The 15,802-nt window shown below is 41.8% G+C and overlaps 1 protein-coding gene across 3 annotated transcripts in view; it reads right to left on the reverse strand.

Moving 5' to 3' along the window:
• LOC145350803 (pleckstrin homology domain-containing family G member 1-like) overlaps positions 1-15,802 on the reverse strand; it is a 171,797-nt gene that overhangs the window by 20,059 nt on the left and 135,936 nt on the right. For all 3 annotated transcript variants that reach the window (XM_080200113.1, XM_080200112.1, XM_080200114.1), the window contains 8 exons: positions 13,172-13,241; positions 11,865-11,911; positions 10,670-10,820; positions 8,829-8,960; positions 7,584-7,766; positions 6,290-6,385; positions 5,351-5,437; positions 1,358-1,391 (listed from right to left, as the gene is read on the reverse strand). In XM_080200113.1, coding sequence (XP_080056239.1) covers positions 1,358-1,391; positions 5,351-5,437; positions 6,290-6,385; positions 7,584-7,766; positions 8,829-8,960; positions 10,670-10,820; positions 11,865-11,911; positions 13,172-13,241 — 800 coding nt within the window. The remainder of the gene's footprint in view (positions 1-1,357; positions 1,392-5,350; positions 5,438-6,289; positions 6,386-7,583; positions 7,767-8,828; positions 8,961-10,669; positions 10,821-11,864; positions 11,912-13,171; positions 13,242-15,802) is intronic.

Genomic DNA, 15,802 nt, shown 5'->3' on the forward strand with positions numbered 1-15,802 from the left:
CTGTCTCCCTCAAGTTGTAGGTCCTCCAATAAGAGGAAGCATCGTCTCATATCCACCTTGTCAAAACCCCCCAGGATCTTCAAGGTTTGATCAAGTCACCTCTTACTTTACTAAACTCCCAACAGATACAAACCTAACTTCACCAGCCTTTCCTCATAGCCCACCCATTTCCAGTATAGTCTAGTAAACCTCCTTTGAGTGGCTTCTACCACATTTACATCTTTCCTTAAATACAGAGACCAATACTTATATATCACTCCAGAAGAGGTCTCAATGCCCTATACAACTGAAGCATTACTGACTCTTTTTATTCCTCAATAACATTCTATTGGCTTTCCTAATTACTTTCTGTAACTGAATGCCAGCCTTTTGCGATTCATGCACTAGAACCCCTAGATCACTTTGCATCTCAGAGCTCTGCAATCTCTCACCATTTAGATAAGCTTTTTGCTTCTGCCAAAATCTCTCATTAATTTTGCTACCATTTCTATAACTCAGAATATTCCTGATTTTGATCAGCTTACATTCATGTTTTAAGCAATTATGTATTTACATCTCTAGGTCTCCATTCCCATTCTGCATTAATTGCCACTCACCCACTACCCATGTCCTCAAGGACATAAATTGGCATTGGTTGAAATTCTAATTTTCACCACATTCAAAGTCGTTCATGCCCTTGCCCTACACCATCTTTGCAACTCCACCTGCCTCACCCCCAGTCCCCTCCATGAACTCTGCCTTCCTTCAGCCACTTAAGCAGTCTCCTTCCTTTTGTCCTACTATTGCTACCTTCAGCTATCAAATCTTCACACAACCCAAACTCCTGCTCTTCTTTATTTCCTCCTGTTAAAGCCTTGCAGGAAACTCCACTCAGCAATTAAAAAAATTGGTTACCTTGGAACAAAATAAACTAAATGGATGGGAGGAGGAGTGATGTGGTCAGACTGTATGGTGAAATAGTACTCCAGAGAGGGGATATCAAGTTTACGGAAAAGGTTCCAGAGGGGCATTATCTACAGCGAGGATGGCCCTCAGTTTATTTGGCAATGACAGTGTCCCTATTACCTATTTGAAGGTCAGCCAAAAACAAACATTCAGGAGGCACAACCTTTGCTGCTGGGAAGACTCACAAGAAACATGAGAGAGACTGTCCTGATGTGTTCTGGGGTTTGGTTTTTGGCTTGCAGTGGGGCAAGGGACTGTACAAAGCCAGCAGCTTGGGTTCTAACACAACGTTAAAAAACGAATATTTTCCCCCCCATGGATAATTGGTGGATACATTCAAGACATCATTGTACAGTTGCAGAACCTGCAATATAATATTGAATGTAGGCAGACTAAATTGAACTCTACTTACGAATGGCATCCATCTCCAGAATTGCTTGTTTTGCCTGAAAATAAAAACAGTTTATTGTTCAACTTCTGCACAACCAATTCTCAGTTGTAACATGCTGATTTCAAAGACGGCAGCTGAAAGCAGTACTGCAATTATATTTACACAGACCCCTCCCTTCAGAAATAAACAAGGGCAGAAAAAAGGACTTTCAAACAAGAACAGACTTGAATTGCAATAAAGTTTTCCATCAGACTGTTTAAAAGGTGAACTTTAAAACAAATTAAGAGACTCTACATTAACAAGACTGTTTTCCACCAGAACATTAAGCTTGCAATGCAAAAGCCAGTTTGATAATTACTAGCTAAACCACAACCAAGGAGTAGAAACTAAGTGGATGTGGCAAATCCATAGTTATACATGAAACAATCTGAATAATGTGCCTTTAACTATACAATTAACAACCATTTCATTCCCCACAAATTGGAATAACAAGCTTCATTCAATAATGTCACCCCTGGCTGTGTTAACACTAATGTTTGTAGAGCAGAATCCCTGCAGTGCACAGGGATGCCATTTGGCCCATCGAGCCTCCACTGACCACAATCCCACCCAGGCCCTATTCCAGTAATCCCACATATCTCCCTGCTAATCCCCCTGACACTAGGATCAATTTAGCATGGCCAGTGAACCTAACCTGCACATCTTTGGACTGTGAGAGGAAACTGGAGCACTGAGAGGAAACACACGCAGACATGGGAGAATGTGCAAACTCCACACAGACAGTGGCCCAAGGTCAGAAGTGAACCTGGGTCTACATAAGAAATAGGAGCAGGAGTAGGCCATCTAGCCCCTCGAGCCTGCCCCGCCATTCAATAAGATCATGGCTGATCTGTCGTGGCTCAGTTCCACATTCCCGCCCTCTCCCCATAACCCTTAATCCCCTCTCTTATCAAAAGCCCATCAACCCGTGTCTTAAAAATGTTTAGCGAGGTAGCCTCCACCACTTCAACGGGCAGAGAATTCCAGAGATTCACCACCCTTTGAGTGAAGAAGTTCCTCCTCAACTCCGTTCTAAACCGCCCCCCCTTTATCTTGAGGCTGTGCCCCCTTGTCCTACTCTCCTTTCTGAGTGGGAAGAGTCTCTCCACCTCTATCCTATCCATCCCATTCATCATCTTATACATCTCAATGAGATCTCTCCTCATTCTTCTAAACTCTAACGAGTACAAGCCTAGTTTATTCAGCCTCTCCTCATAGCTCAACCCCCTCAACTCCGGCATCAGCCTAGTAAACCTCCTCTGCACTCCCTCCAAGGCTAAAATATCCTTGCGTAAGTGTGGCGCCCAAAACTGCACACAGTACTCCAGCTGCGGCCTCACCAATGCCCTATACAGCCACAGCAAGACCTCCCTACTTTTATATTCAATCCCCCTCGCTATGAAGGCCAGCATCCCATTCGCCTTCCTGACCACCTGCAAGCTGGGTTTTTGCGACTCATGCACAAGGACCCCGAGGTCCCTCTGCACCGTCGCTTGCTGCGGTTTTTTGCCACATAAGTGATAATCCTTCCTACCATTGTTCCTACCAAAGCGGACCACCTCGCACTTGCCAACATTAAATTCCATTTGCCATTTCCTGGCCCATTCGCCCAGCCTATCTAGATCCTTCTGCAGACTCTTCACACCCTCCGCACAATTTGCCGTTCCCCCAATCTTGGTGTCATCAGCAAATTTCAACACCCTACACTCAGTTCCCTCCTCCAGATCATCTATATAAATGGTAAATAGCTGAGGCCCCAGCACCGACTCCTGGGGCACTCCACTAGTCACCATCCGCCAATCCGAATAGCACCCATTGACCACCACTCTCTGCCTCCTATTTGACAACCAATCCTCTATCCACGCTAACACCCTACCCCCAACTCCATGTCCCCTGACCTTCTGCAATAACCTCTTGTGAGGTACCTTGTCAAACGCCTTCTGAAAATCAAGGAAGACCACATCCACCAGCTCTCCTCTATCCACCGCCCGAGACACATCCTCATAGAACTCCAGTAAGTTTGTCAGACACGACTTCCCCTTAAAGAAACCGTGCTGCGTCTGCTCTATCAAGCAATTCCCCTCAAGATGCCTCGCTATTTCCTCCTTGATGACGGATTCTAACATTTTACCTACAACAGACGTTAAACTAACCAGCCTATAATTCCCTGCCTTTTGCCTGGCACCCTTCTTAAACAACGGCGTAACATTAGCCGTTTTCCAATCTTTCGGCACTTCCCCGGAATCCAGCGACGTCGGGAAAATAACCACCAAGGCATCCACTATCACCTCCGCCATTTCTTTCAGAACCCTCAGATGCATTCCATCCGGTCCTGGCGACTTGTCCACAATCAGCCCCTCCAGTCTGTCGAGCACCGCCTCTCTAGTAACAGTAATGTCATTAAGACCCTCCAGTCCTACCACCTTTCCATCTCTAACACCCGGCAAATTATTCACGTCCTCCTCCGTGAAGACAGAAACAAAAAAGCTATTCAAGACCTCAGCCATATCCCCATCCCCTACCACTAAGTCCCCCTTCTCATCCTCTAAGGGACCAACGTTCACCCTAGCCAGCCTCTTCCTTTTTATATATTTATAAAAACTCTTGCTATCCTTTTTTATATTAAGCGCTAGCCCGGCTTCATAGTTTCTCCTACCCTTCTTTATCAACTTCTTTGTCAATCTTTGTTGACATTTAAACCTCTCCCAATCCTCTTCTCGCCCACTACTCTTAGCTACTCTAAACGCCTCCGCTTTTAATTTAACACTTTCCTTCACCTCCTTTGTTATCCACGGCTTATTACCTCTCCTCCTGCGGTCCTTTTTAACCATTGGAATAAATTTCTGCTGAGCACCAAGAAAGATCTCCTTAAAGATCCTCCACTGCTCCTCAGCAGACCTACCTTCCAACGCGCTCCCCCAGTCCACATTCGCCAATTCTTCTCTCATCCTACTGTACTCCCCTCTGTTCAAACAAAGGACGCGTGTCCGGGAACCCACTTTCTCTTCCTCCATCTGCACCAGAAACTCCACCATACAATGATCACTCTCCCCAAGAGGATCCTTCACCTCAAGGTCCCTAATTCTACCTGCCTCATTACATAACACCAGATCTAAGATAGCTCGCTCCCTCGTCGGCTCCAACACAAACTGTTCAAGGAAACTATCCCGGCAGGAGGCAGCAGTGCTACCCACTGAGCCACTGGATTGAAGTGGATTTGCTTAACTCCCAGTTCTTAGTAGTGCAGATGCAATCCAAATCTGCTGTCATGGTCACATCAGACATTGGATGAGATAGGCTATTTGAGGAAGTTTCACTCTGCTTGCCACAGCTAACAATTCCTGCATGATTTATGGCCAATAAATCAAACAAAGTTGTTCACTATACAATGTTAAACAATGAGGTATGTCCATAACTACTTTAAATTAGTTGCTACAATTTTTTAATGCTGTTGTTTCTGAGTTCAAGCACTCCCTACACCCAAAACTAGCCATACACAGCCTCACCTCTCGTACAAAATGGCAAGTCATCAATTGAGTTCATTCAGGGATGTTTACTACATTAAACCAGATTCTCAGGATCACTGTTAGTCGTTAAACCAGCTTGAATGATCTGTACCCCCACTTGGGCCAGTGGTCAAATGAAGCCCCACCAGGTCTTCCTCCTACTGCTGCAATTCATTTAAATGAGTTGAGGTTCTGTCAATTCCACCAGTGAGACCTCAATCAAAGATCTCATGTACCAAGGGTACAATTTTTGTCTTAAACTTGCGCTCAAATAAGTTTGCATGGAAACACAAATGTAACTTCACTTCAAAAATAAAGAGATGCATTGCCCAGTGTGTTCTGGGAGCATTTGGTCAATTACACTCCTAGCGGGAGCTCCACACTCCCAGCGTGAGTCATTACAGAATAATCAACAGTAAACTAGTGCAAGAAGAATCTGAAAATCCAACTTGGTAACCCTGTTTCACACCTTGGCTGGGATCTTTGCCGGGTGATTTTCAAGAATAAGCCTCTTCAGGTGAAGGATCCAAAGCCTCTTGTCTTGCATTGACTTAGCCTGTTTGAGAATAAGGATAAAGAGAACCTATGATATCTCAATGCTGAATAAAAACACTGGAAGGCAAGCGTGCTTGTCTATCTATTTTGATTCATACATCCATCTTGACCCAATCTTCCACCACATTTTTCACAAACAGGAGGAGTGGAAATCTGAGAACTTGTGTCCAAAAAAAAAATCAAAATCAGCTGAAATCTAAGACAGAGAACAGCATATTTTTTTTGCTCAAAAGGAGCATTGAGGCATATGGATCAAAGGCAGCTGATGGATTTTTTGATACAGTTTAGCATTGTTCTCTCTGAATGGTGGAACAGGTTTGAGCAGTTGAATCACCTTTTCTTATTCCTGTGCAAATATGAATCTAATTTGCTATTGGAACTTGTCTGGTCTCTCACAACTTCCTCAGGGTTTCCTTTTCCACCATCCCTATCTGGAACCCATTCCAGATATCACATAATTCACCTGGATAGTTAAATCTATGCATCTTAGATCTGTGTAATTAGGAGAACCTTAATTACAAAAGGTTGATAGTGAGTGTCAGATTTTAACCTCAAAGATTGAAGCACAGGTTGGAGTGCTCTGGGCCTAGCTCCAATTCTCATTCCTTAGGTGTGCCAATAAGCTCACATGACTGGGCTGTTAAGTTTTAACTTGGAGCACTAACATATAGAAACAGATACTAAAGAATCAGCTTCCAAGATGCATCATTTTCAATTTAAATTTTTATTGATATACTTTTCATAAAATCTAGCAGAAGGTTGAAAGTTATATTTGGGAAGCCCAGCCATTCAGTACCAGTTGTAGAAAGAGATCTGAAACACAGTCTTGACAGAATTGGATTAGATATCCTACCTGTACAGTGTGTTGCACTTTGGGATTCTTGTAGTGGAAGACACTGAAACTCAGGGGTTCCTTTGGTATTACCTCCACAAGCATCAGGTTACAGCACTGGAGAACAGAGGAAACGTTAGAATTCTAGATTTCAACTTATTTTCATATGCTTGGAAGGAAAATAAATCGCATTAATATAGCACCTTTCATACCCTTGAAATGTCCCAAAGATTTTGAAAAGTTAATTAGTTAAGTGTAGTTATTGCTTCTTAGCAAAGCTTGGCAGCTAGATTTCAAACAGCAAGATACAATAAACAGCTTGGCGATAGCAACTGGTTAATCTACATCAGGAATGTTGACTGAGAGACACCAAGAGAATTCTGCTGCTATTCTGAGTAACACCATGGAAGTTTTAATGTCCATGTGATAGGGCCTTGGTTTAAATGTCTCATCCAAAAGAGGGCACCTACGACTGTGCAGCACATCCTCAGTACTGCACTGGAGCATCATTCCAAATTATATGTTCAACAGAAATAAAATTGTTACAAGCTACATTCATCCACAATAAAACTGTGGCATATGAGAAGACTAGGAATAAAACTACAGTAACTTGTACATCACTAAAACACAAACTAAGGTCTCAGTCACCTTATGTTGTTCAGTCACTGTTTGAGAAGTGACCAAAAGAAGCTTTTTGGTCACTTTGTTTTTAAGAAGCTACTTAACAAAAAGGGGTGGAGAAGTTTAGGGAAGTAATTCCAGAGCGCAAGGCCAAGACAGCTGAAAACATGGCCAACAGTCGTGGGAAGAAGGGACATAAGGGCTGTGCATGAAGCCAAAACTGAAGGAATGCACAGATCAAGAGGTTAGAGGTAAGGTTAAGAGAGGAGGTTATAAATCCTGGACATGGTGAGACCGTGGAAGATTTGAATGCAAGAAAGAGAATTTGAATTGTTGGTGGACCAGGAATCAATGCAAGTCAGTAAAGCACAGAAGTGATACAATAGCAGGATGTGGGGAGAGTTTTGGATGCGTTGAAATGACAGGAAGATGGAAAACCAGCCAGGACAGAAGAATTGAAAATTATGGACTTTTCTGACTTACACTGTAGGCAGCACTAATAAATAGTGCTAATAAGCATAAGGAGGCTTTCAAGACAACATTTTTGGTTTAGCAGAGTACTTCCAAATACAAACCCCCAAAATTTTCAGGTAAACAGACTAACGGGGGGGGGGGGGGGGGAGCGGGGTGATGCTGGGCTGCGTGCAAGGAGACGAAGGGGTGACAAACACCCCAAGACACATACAACTCTTACCAAAATATGAGCTTTGTACGTATAAGTCTCTTCTCTTTTTTTAGTGATGAGAAGAAGTTTATCTAAAAGAAACAAAGTGCGTTCATTTTTGGCTCGCTGTATACGAAATGTTCCCTCCAAGACCAGCTCTCCATAGCTGGTCAGGTCTGGCCCCTTCCAATTTGTCAGCAGGCTCTGTATTTCCTTAATAAAAACAGATAGATGATCAAGCATCAGGAGTAACGAGGAAGATAAATTAACACTATCAAACTATAGAAACCTTTGACCCTGCATCATCCAGTTAGATCAGGGCTGAACTGTAACGAAAGCTCCTTTTACTCCCCTTGTTTCAATATCCCTTAATACCCCAGTTTTGAAAGCTTCAATATATTTAAGGGAGAATAATCAAGATTTTTACTACCCTTTGTGAAAATTTATATCCCAACATGACTTCTGAAGGGCCTAAATCTAATTTTAAGTTTTTGGCAATTGTTCTTAAATTCCTCCAGGAGAAATAGTTCCTACAAACCCCATTAATTCCGTGAATCAACTTAAAAATCCTCAGTTCGATCTTAATCTTCTAGACACAAAGGAATACAAGCCTAGTCTATGATTTTACTATGAGGATAGAGTTGCAAAGCATAGAAGGTTGCCATTCAGCCCATCATATCTGTGTTGGCTCTCTAAAGGAGCAATTATCTAGGTTATTCCTCCATCTTTCCCCCATAGCCCTGAGATTATTTTCAAACAATGTTCCAATCAACTTTCGAAAGACTCTATTGACTCAGTCTTCACCACACAGACACAGCATTCCAATATCCTTCAACAGGACCTGTACAGCAACCCTTCAAAGGCCTGCTTATCCTTCCTGAGTAGTTGTGTCAAGAACTGACTGGAGGACTTTAAATGGGGTCAAAGCCAAACTAAAAGGACAGAGGACAACTATGTGCCTGTTGTATTTTGGGGATTATTTTTTATAAAATCATGATGCCTTTGCTCATCTGTTATTAATTGGAATAACTGTTCATAAAATCCTGTTGCATCTTTATGTGTCATACTGATACTGTGGCAAGGGTGATAGGATGGCTTAACAAACACCTTAACAAAAAGGATATTACATTTGTGTATAAACAAACATCCCAACTTATCCCTGAAATGGCTTAGCAAAGCATTCAGCTGAATCAAACCACTAAAGACTTAAAAAGGTTCATTCACCATTTTCTGTGAACAACAAATGCCAACTGAAAAAAAAATCAGAATTATTACCTGCAGCCTTACTGCATGTTCATGCTTTCTCTTCATATCATTAATGTGCCAAGCCACCCTCTGCATTGTGTCAATGGCATCCTGAACTACATCATAACACTCCGTGTCCTTCTCCAGATGGTTAACTATTTCCTGTACAAAATAACCAAGAGGAAGGTAAAAAGTGATCAAAACAAAAGAGGTTTGAAAAATCTCAATACAAATGCAAGAAAATGATTCACACTCGCACCACTCCTTTTATCCCAGCAATACCCTTACAAATTCAAACCCCAGTGAAGATTGTAACATAAACAGGGCCTAGTTTAAAAGCTGATAAAATTGGATATCCTAAATTAAACATTTGGGCACATTAAAAATCAAACAGAAATCAAACCTCAGGCAGGCCAACTGTACAATGCACAAACCTGATTCATCAAAGGTCCTTGCACCCTACTGATACTTAGCAGGAGATCATTGCACCCCATTGAAATGCACCAGCCTATTGTTACAAGCCCAGATCGGGCCAGACTTTGTCACCACAAGTTTCTGCAGTTGGCTTAGTCTGCTAACAGGTTACATGTAAGCAATGGCATGGAGATGGACACCTGGGGGGCGGACCCTGTCAGGCAGACATCAAGAAACCCACTGGGTATTGGAAGCCCCTCCTGAGACCTCAATGGCTGGAAGCCAGAGAAGTTTCTGGAAAGGCAAGCAGGCAAGGGATAAAGGAACACATTTTCAGACACCAGCAGCGAAGACTCGATGAAAGAGGTGACCCTTGACCATTTGGAAGACTGATCAGAGAAGGAAGGAAGAAGCTGCCATCGAGACTCACCTTTGTGACGATGGACCAGAGGGACTCAGAGAATCAAGCCTACAGTTTTAACCAAACCATCTTTGTGGGTGGTATATCTGATTCTGGGGTACTCTCTTGTTTTATGTGGGTAATTTAAAGGGTTAGTAGTGTTATTGTTAATAAACTTGTTGAACCTTTACTTGTGTTTGTCCATCTTGCAAATAAGAGCATTGGGGTAAAACATTGGAGTAAACAAACTGGTCGAAAGTATCTGAGATTTTAAAATCGCAACAAGATTTATACTGCCTTAACACCAAGGCTTCTTCCTTGTGCTGACCAAGTTGCAAACAGCTTTCTTCCATCAGATTTATGGAGCATTCACTAGATGCTTTTGCCCCAGCTGATAATTCTGCCCCCCCCCCCCACCACCCTGAGACACCCAAAAATCTCTCACTTCAACTGCAGAGCAAACACTAGTTTCCCAAGCGCCATTGCCAGCAGTTTTACAGCATTTCTCAGAGCTTAGAACTCCTTTTCCTTCTTTCTTGGTGTGCATCACTGTGTATTTTGCTGGGCAACAGCAGAGTTTTCTACCTTGTGGTATTTTTTTTTAAAACCCAAATTCACTAAGCTTCTAACCCCCTTAATCCATCCCTTCATTTCGAGGGTTGTAAAACCTCTTTGAAAGTTGTGCGTGTAAAAGCTTAGACGTGCCCAAAAGATTCATACACAGACAAGCACCTTGAAATCTACAGCAAACGAGCACCAATGAGATTCTCCTGCAAATCTAAGGATACTGAAGGTCAATACTGTAACATTAAGCTGGACTGAACTAGGTGATTCCTTTTCACCACTGATATTGTTGGACCCTTGCAACAGCTATATTAAGCTCAGTAGGTCTTTTGCATCACTAACATTGCTGGATCCACTCAACATTGCAGCTTACCCAGGGAAAGCCTTACAATGAGTGATTTTGGTTACTTACAAGATACTTTTTGGATACAGACGATTGACAGCAAAAAAAAAGTCAAAGCGAAACTGTAGAAAATCATTGATAACCACTTACGTGCAAGAGGAGATGGTATTTTAGGATGCGTTGTACTGGTTTGAGAAGGTAGGATCCCAGAGGTAGCGAGTGTTTCAAGGTCTCTTGTCGCTCTCTGAAGAATTTGGCAAGCACTTTGTTTCTCATACATTCTGTTAACATGGCCACAGATCTGCAATTGACCCACAAAGATTAGTGGCCTTCACTGGCTCTGGTACAAAACAATTGCTGGAATGCATCTTTACTGTCATTTTAGTCTTTGTCTTTTCTGTCTTAAAAATATGTTCACAACCATTTCCTGTTCAGATAATCCTAGAAGTTTAATTCTTCCTGACTGATGTTCAAATCTCTTGCATCATTGGTCACCTCAACAACTACAAGCAGCTTTTACTGTTACTCAGCAGCTGCAGTGAGCTCAGTAGATTCCTTATACTCAGCAGCTGCGGATCCATTGCAGCATGACTGGATCTCAACAGTGCAGTATATTAGACAGAGTACAGGATTTCATAGATGACACACAATACTTGACAAAAAATAAAGTGAAATAAAACTTTGGCCCCAGAGGACACATTTAAATATCTTAGTACATTGCACTAAATGTTGTTTTACATCAGTCATTCAACAAGCTCAATGTTGCATGGAAAATAATTTTCTAAAAGAATAAATGATGGACAGGGTTGTTTGACATACAAGTTGATAATAGGCAATTGAACCCCAAAAATCAAACTTTTTGCAGACTCAACTTCCACTCAGCTGATAAGGTTTAGCTCCATAATTCTATTGGGGTGGGGGGATCAACAGAAAAGGAAAGGTAACATCACCAAGATGGTACCTAAGAATGAACAGTTGAAAGAAATCAGATGTTTCATTATTTCCTTGAAACAGCAGGATACCCAAATTTGAACTGGGTTCAAATATGCATCTTCTATACTAAATGGCTGCCTGACACTTGAGTCAATTTCATGCTAGTTGGGAAATCTAGGTGATTGGAGCAGGAAATCTACTTTTGCAATTAACACACTATTACTCTCTATTTATAAACAAAGAGGTATAATACCAGTATTTCACCTGATCTAGTCAACTCCCTGGCAGGGAGGTTGGGTGAAAATTGCTCTATGTCACTCTCAAGATGAAGGAGATCAAGATCTGCACAATATATTAACACTTAAGATTCAGTATGTCTTGGACTAGACCTCATATATCTTCACTAGCTTACCTGGGATAGTTCGTGCAGTACTGTGTGTAGATGTGAAACTCTTCACTCTGCACAATGAAGAAAACAAATCAGACACAAGAAATCCAAACAAATTCATCATGTTGATTAAATCAGTGTTAGCAGATCCATGGCTACAGGTGTAAAAACACAGCAAATGTGGCAGTAAGGATTATGGCATACCCAGGATAATCACTCAACTCTTCAGCGGCTGAGCAATCCTGAAGCTATACAAGGACAGGTTGCATTGATGAAATGGTGTTCTCTAGAAAATTGGTTCTAGTTAAGGATTGAACTAATTGAAGGCATTTAAGAAGAGCTAAGGTTGTTGACAGAGAGAAAAAAAACTGTTTCCTCTGATGGGGGAGCTAGGAGACATGACAATAAAATTAGAGCTAGGCTTTTCAGAGGAGACAGAAGCTGTTCATCACACAGAAGGTAGTGGAAATCTGGACTTGTGGATAGTTCAATCAATTCGAAACAGTTAAAAGAAGAATATCTCAATCTCCCAAGGTATCGAGAGATATGAAGTGATACCAAGTAATTAAATTTGAGGTACATATTACTTTTAATCTGATTGAATGGTGCAGCAGATTAAAAGTAACATGTACCTCAAATTAAATTTGAGGTACATATTACTGATTGGTGCAGCAGATTCAGATTCAAAGGGCTGACTGACATGCTGGGCTTCCAGTGAGGCAAGGAATAGGTTGCTGTTGCAATTGGAAGGGTGTGGGAATCTGACCCCCATGAAATGGGTCTTTGAGGGAAAAATTGTAGGGTGGGGACATACTTGAAGAAACAATCCCACTCTTCTTGGTTCACAAGTAGTGCCATTTAAGGCACTTGGCTTTTGATCTAAAGTCTTCTAGCCTCCAGAACTGAGAGTTTCTTACCAACCACAGTTAAACACAATAAACCTAAGGTAGCCAGCCTCATTGAAAATTTTTAGATCACAAACCTAGCTCCCAGGATTGATTGATTGATTGATTGCCTGACTTTTAAATTGGATGTGGACAGGTTGGAGGAATGTTTGAGATGTTTAAAGTTTTCAAGTCTCACGCTGACCCTAATCTAGCTGTTTTGGGGGAAATAGAAAGGAACCAGCGCTTCTCGGACGAGAATTTTAACATGTTAATACAGATTCTGGTTTAGACCCCAAGACAACCAGCATACCGTTTCATGCACTGACTAAAACATATGGTGGAAATATAAGTAAATCATCTGTACATCAATCTTATACCTATGCATCATGTATTTTAAACTGGCAATTGTTCCTGTCTTGCACTGAAAAGGAAGAAACTGCTTACCTTTGCTACAAAACATTCTGCAATTGCGACAGGATCACTGTCACAGCTCTCCAGATCTTGCAGCAGTCCACTGTAAGCAAAGAAAATTATGTTTTACACAGAATCGAACCGCACAAAGATCTGCTGACTGGTAGTCCGGGACTCGGAATGTTGAGCGAGATGCTAGAGAGTCCAGCTTTACAACCTCAGGACTTCCCACTGTGCATCACGATCAATGAAGTGATTTGGAAGTGCAGTCGATTGCTGTAATTTAGGAAACATGGCAAGCAACTCACTCTCTCTCACACACACACACACACACACACACACGATCTGCCCAATACCACATCTGTGTCAGGGATGTTGGCAGAGGGATAGATATTCTGTTAAGTATGCCATCCATTACCAATGTTGAAAGATCACATTTTCTCCTCACTCATCCCTCTTATTCTCACTTATTTGTGTTTTGCTCTGGGTGGCGGTTAATTCAGTTGGCTAGATACAAACATGAATTAGGAGCAGTAGGCTGTTTGGTTCCTTGAGCCTGCTAGATGGCTAGCATGTAGCTCAGAAAAAGACTGACAGCACAAGTTAAAATTCCTGTCTGAGCAGAGATAGACATGGGATCTGCCTTCTTGCCTGCCTGAACGTGGAAGGCAATGACTGAAGAAGACTGCCAAGAAAACAGCTGAGGATGAAACATTAACAGACATGGACTTGCCTTTGGGCAGAACACATGATAATTTTGCTGTACTATAAAGACAGTAATTTACAGCACAGGAGGCCATTCAGCCCATCCACCCAGATCAGTTTTGAAATTTTCAACTGACCCAGCATCCATTACTTGGCTGGGGCGGGTGGCGGTTTCCATATTTTAAACAACCTTGCATGAAGAAGTGCTTCCTGAAGACTCTCAAATAACCTAGCTCTCATTTTAAGATATACCTCCTTTTTCTACAGTTCCCAAGTTGAGAAATAGTCTCCCTCTAACCTACCAAATCCTTTAATCACCCTAAACACCTCCATTAAAACACCCTTTAATCTTCTAGAATTATAAATTATTGCCTTGAGTATAATGAATATAACTGCACCCTTTACAAAGTCAATATATCCTGGAGGTGCAATGCACAGGAACTGTGAGTTTCTTACCAACCACAGTTAAACGCAACAGATAAACCTAAGGCAGGTGGTGTCTGACCAAAGCTTTATATAGCTAACTCTGTGCTCTCTTGAAATAAATGCCAATTATTTTTGTAACCATCCACCAGTTAAGCGATTTCTGAACACCGACCCCAAATTTCCCCTGCTCATCCATACTTACTAACTTTTCAGTTTATAAAAATAAACTGATCTATCCATGTTAGGTTCTGTTTTATCCCTAAAGCAGATGACCTCATGCTTCCAGAGTTGCCTTTTTACTCAATCTATTAATGTCTATTTGCAGCTTCCTATGTCTATGATATTAATTTAATACAGGTGATGCATGTAAACTTGTGTTATACAGTTCTCTGTTCCTTCACAAGTCATTCATAAATAAAAACAGACGGAGATCCTGTGGCCCCAGTACAGATCCCAGGGGAAAAGCACAAATCACATCCTGCCAAGTGGAGTACAGTATGAACCCAAATAGCCTATCTACATTTTTGAAAGCTATTTCTCCTCTATCACGGCGTCTCCATCAGTCTGGGAGCCAGAATTCCTGGCTGATGTCTCATCACTGTTACACACACCTTTTAATCAAGCTTCTAGAAAAGTTGTTGGGAGCGTAACAGTAAACAGACAAAAAGAGAGCAGTATGCAGCGATTGTAATAATACAGCTGTAAGTGTACTTGTTTTCCAATTTGCGCTCTGAATTGTGATAAGTTTGTGTGATACAGGCAGTATTAGGTGCCGCTCAGTCTGTTATTTAATGCTTTTTGTTTTATTTCTTTGCTCATGTAACTTGAGATGTTCAAGTACACAAAATACTTTAAACAAGCAGCTTTGCCTGGGTGGTTACACTTTTGCCTTGTAAGCATCAGTATATTATCCAGGCTGATACGTGCTGCACATTCTGAGGTGGCATGTTTTAGATGAGATTTTAAACCAATGTTCCCATTTCTCAGGCAGGTGGATGCCAGTGGTTCCATGACTCCATTCATGGTTCATGTCACTCTATCTGTAACCCCCATGACTTGCCTGAACTTGCAACATGTCACCTACTGTCCTGTCTGGAGACAATACACATATCTTTAACCTATGCTTAATGCTATCGCCACTCACATTGTCGGCACCTTTAAGACTTGAATAGCAGATTAGCTGTAAAGACTCACATTCTAATTAGTATTCTGTAAACTGTGTGTGCCTTAATGTGTCCTGTTTCTGATCAGAACTCTCCACTCACCTGACAAAGGAAAGCTTGTGGTGTTTACTATCAAATAAACCTGTTGGACTTTAACCTGGTGTTGAGAGACTTCTTACTGTGTTTACCCCAGTCCAACCCAGCATCTCCACATCATTCCATTGCCCTAGCCCAGTGGTCTCCAAACTCCGATCTGGATGCGGCCTACGGACCATAGTTTGTAGACCCTTGCCCTAGCCGATATTTACCCTCAGTCAACATCACTAATAGATTGTGTAGTTAACACATTGCTGTGGCCAAATTGGCTTCC

This window comes from Carcharhinus amblyrhynchos, chromosome 12 (assembly GCF_965287045.1).
Source record: "Carcharhinus amblyrhynchos chromosome 12, sCarAmb.v2.hapA, whole genome shotgun sequence".
Taxonomy (NCBI): Eukaryota; Metazoa; Chordata; class Chondrichthyes; order Carcharhiniformes; family Carcharhinidae; genus Carcharhinus; species Carcharhinus amblyrhynchos.